We start from the raw sequence: 1,939 nt of genomic DNA, 5'->3' as shown, positions 1-1,939 counted from the left end.
TGGAAATACGTCTTATTGTAAGGAGAGAAAATCAAGATTATGGTCTACTTTTATAATGTGGAAATACGTCTTATTGTAAGGAGAGAAAATCAAGATTATGGTCTACTTTCATAATGTGGAAATAAGTCTTATTGTAAGGAGAGAAAATCAAGATTATGGTCTACTTTCATAATGTGGAAATAAGTCTTATTGTAAGGAGAGAAAATCAAGATTATGGTCTACTTTCATAATGTAGTTACACAATATTTTTCATTCAACGATGTCCGTTTATGGGACAGCGGTAAGTTAAGGACTTGCAACACTAGAATCCGGGGTTCGATTCCTCCCGCGGTGGATATAGCAGATAGCCTAATGTTGTTTTGTTCTAAAACGTGCAAGGAAACATCCAGCGATTTTCTCTGAAGATTTGTTCTAAGTTTTAAAAGGGTTTTTGTCCCCGTAAGCAATATATCCAGCTGTAAACCGTCTTTCAATTCCATGTATTATAGTTTTTACTTTTAAATCTGCTTAAACCATTTAGCAGCCTGGTCTACTTCCGTTGAATAGTGGGATTTGACTGTCACATGGACGTCCCCACAGAGTGAAACGCGTTTTGTCGAAACTGGTTGGGAATTATGACTCCGGCCATTTAAAATGGAAATATGTAATCGTTATTCACACGTTTCATTATTCCTATGTATATACATATAAATTCACAGAATGATTATGGAATATTATGGAGAAGAAAACACTAACCGAATCAGATTCGAACCCATAGTCCTGCAAACCGAACAAGTCATCTAATTAACCGAATTATAAGATCTTGTTTAGTTTGACTTGGGGTATGAGTTCGAATCTCACCATATTTCTTAACTCTTACCATGAGAAATATCATAAGCACAGATGTACTCGGAGGTTGTAAACTGGGTTGTTAGAGACGACTTTCCAACTTCTGATGCCCCCACGACTAACACCCTGAATCTTTCCGTATCTGTGACGACTACAGGGGGGATTTCTGAAGGTTCTTGAGGAGGGAATTGAATACTGGGGGATCTGGGAGGAGTTATAGCGATAAAATACTCTGACCCTAAGGACGAGACACTATGCATGCTGCGAGACCTGGAACGAAAAGAGTCCCCTCGATTGACAATCCCCTTAGAAGTCACCGAGAAATTTCGGAGTCGCTGGAAGTCATCTTCATCGCCTGCCAATTGAAGTGAATGATTGGACGATGACCGGAAGGGGGTTAAACTGTTAGGAAACAAGATACATTTTCCGGAAGTGCTAGCGATCCTCTGCCGGAAACTACTCGACGAAACAGCCGATTCAGGCCTCTTGCGGTTCCGTAAGGACTGGGACCTATTCATACCTTTACATATATTATTGGCCTGAGGCAGACTCCCTTTCGGCATAGGAGATTGTTGATCTAAGGTGTCAGACGGTTCATTGTCCTTATCCCTCGTCAAGGAAATAGTGGGGACCAGAAATGTCCCCCTTTTATCTTGGTCGTCCAGAGTTCGTAAATCGGGCGTGCTTCTTGGGGAGCAGTTAGTCAGCTGTCGTGGATTTAGCAAGCTGTTAAGGAACTCTTGTGTAAGGACTGGCATGTTTTTCCACAGTTTAAATTCAATCAACCTATAGTTTACTGTAAAACGAAGGTTTTGGTTTTGATATCCGCTTCTTCACTTCCTCTGATTAATAACTGAATTCCAAATTTCACTAATATCATTAGCTTCAGAATGAAGCACAACGATTACGTTTTCTGCAACATTCAATCTAAAACGTTCTGTCTTCGTTCACCACAGCGGCCGAGTTAGATATTAGTCAGAGAAATCACGTGGACTTGGCTTTGACGTCACTGTTAGAGGCATGAGCTTATGACCATGACTGCTGTTTTCAAATAGACCAGCCCCCCATTGGCTCAGCGGTAAATCTGCAGGCTTACGAAGATAAAAAATCG

The 1,939-nt window shown here is 40.7% G+C and overlaps 1 protein-coding gene across 1 annotated transcript in view; it reads right to left on the bottom strand.

Annotated features, from left to right (window-relative positions):
• Positions 1-1,652, bottom strand: part of LOC106461998 (GTP-binding protein REM 1-like) — an 11,174-nt gene extending 9,522 nt beyond the window's left edge. The window contains exon 1 of the mRNA XM_013921866.2: positions 860-1,652. Coding sequence (XP_013777320.1) covers positions 860-1,586 — 727 coding nt within the window. The 5' untranslated portion in view covers positions 1,587-1,652. The remainder of the gene's footprint in view (positions 1-859) is intronic.
• Between the last annotated feature and the right edge of the window lie 287 nt (positions 1,653-1,939).

The sequence above is a fragment of the Limulus polyphemus genome, unplaced genomic scaffold (genome assembly GCF_000517525.1).
Source record: "Limulus polyphemus unplaced genomic scaffold, Limulus_polyphemus-2.1.2 Scaffold1073, whole genome shotgun sequence".
In the NCBI taxonomy this organism is placed as follows: domain Eukaryota; kingdom Metazoa; phylum Arthropoda; class Merostomata; order Xiphosura; family Limulidae; genus Limulus; species Limulus polyphemus.
This window is presented reverse-complemented; position numbering and strand designations above follow the sequence as displayed.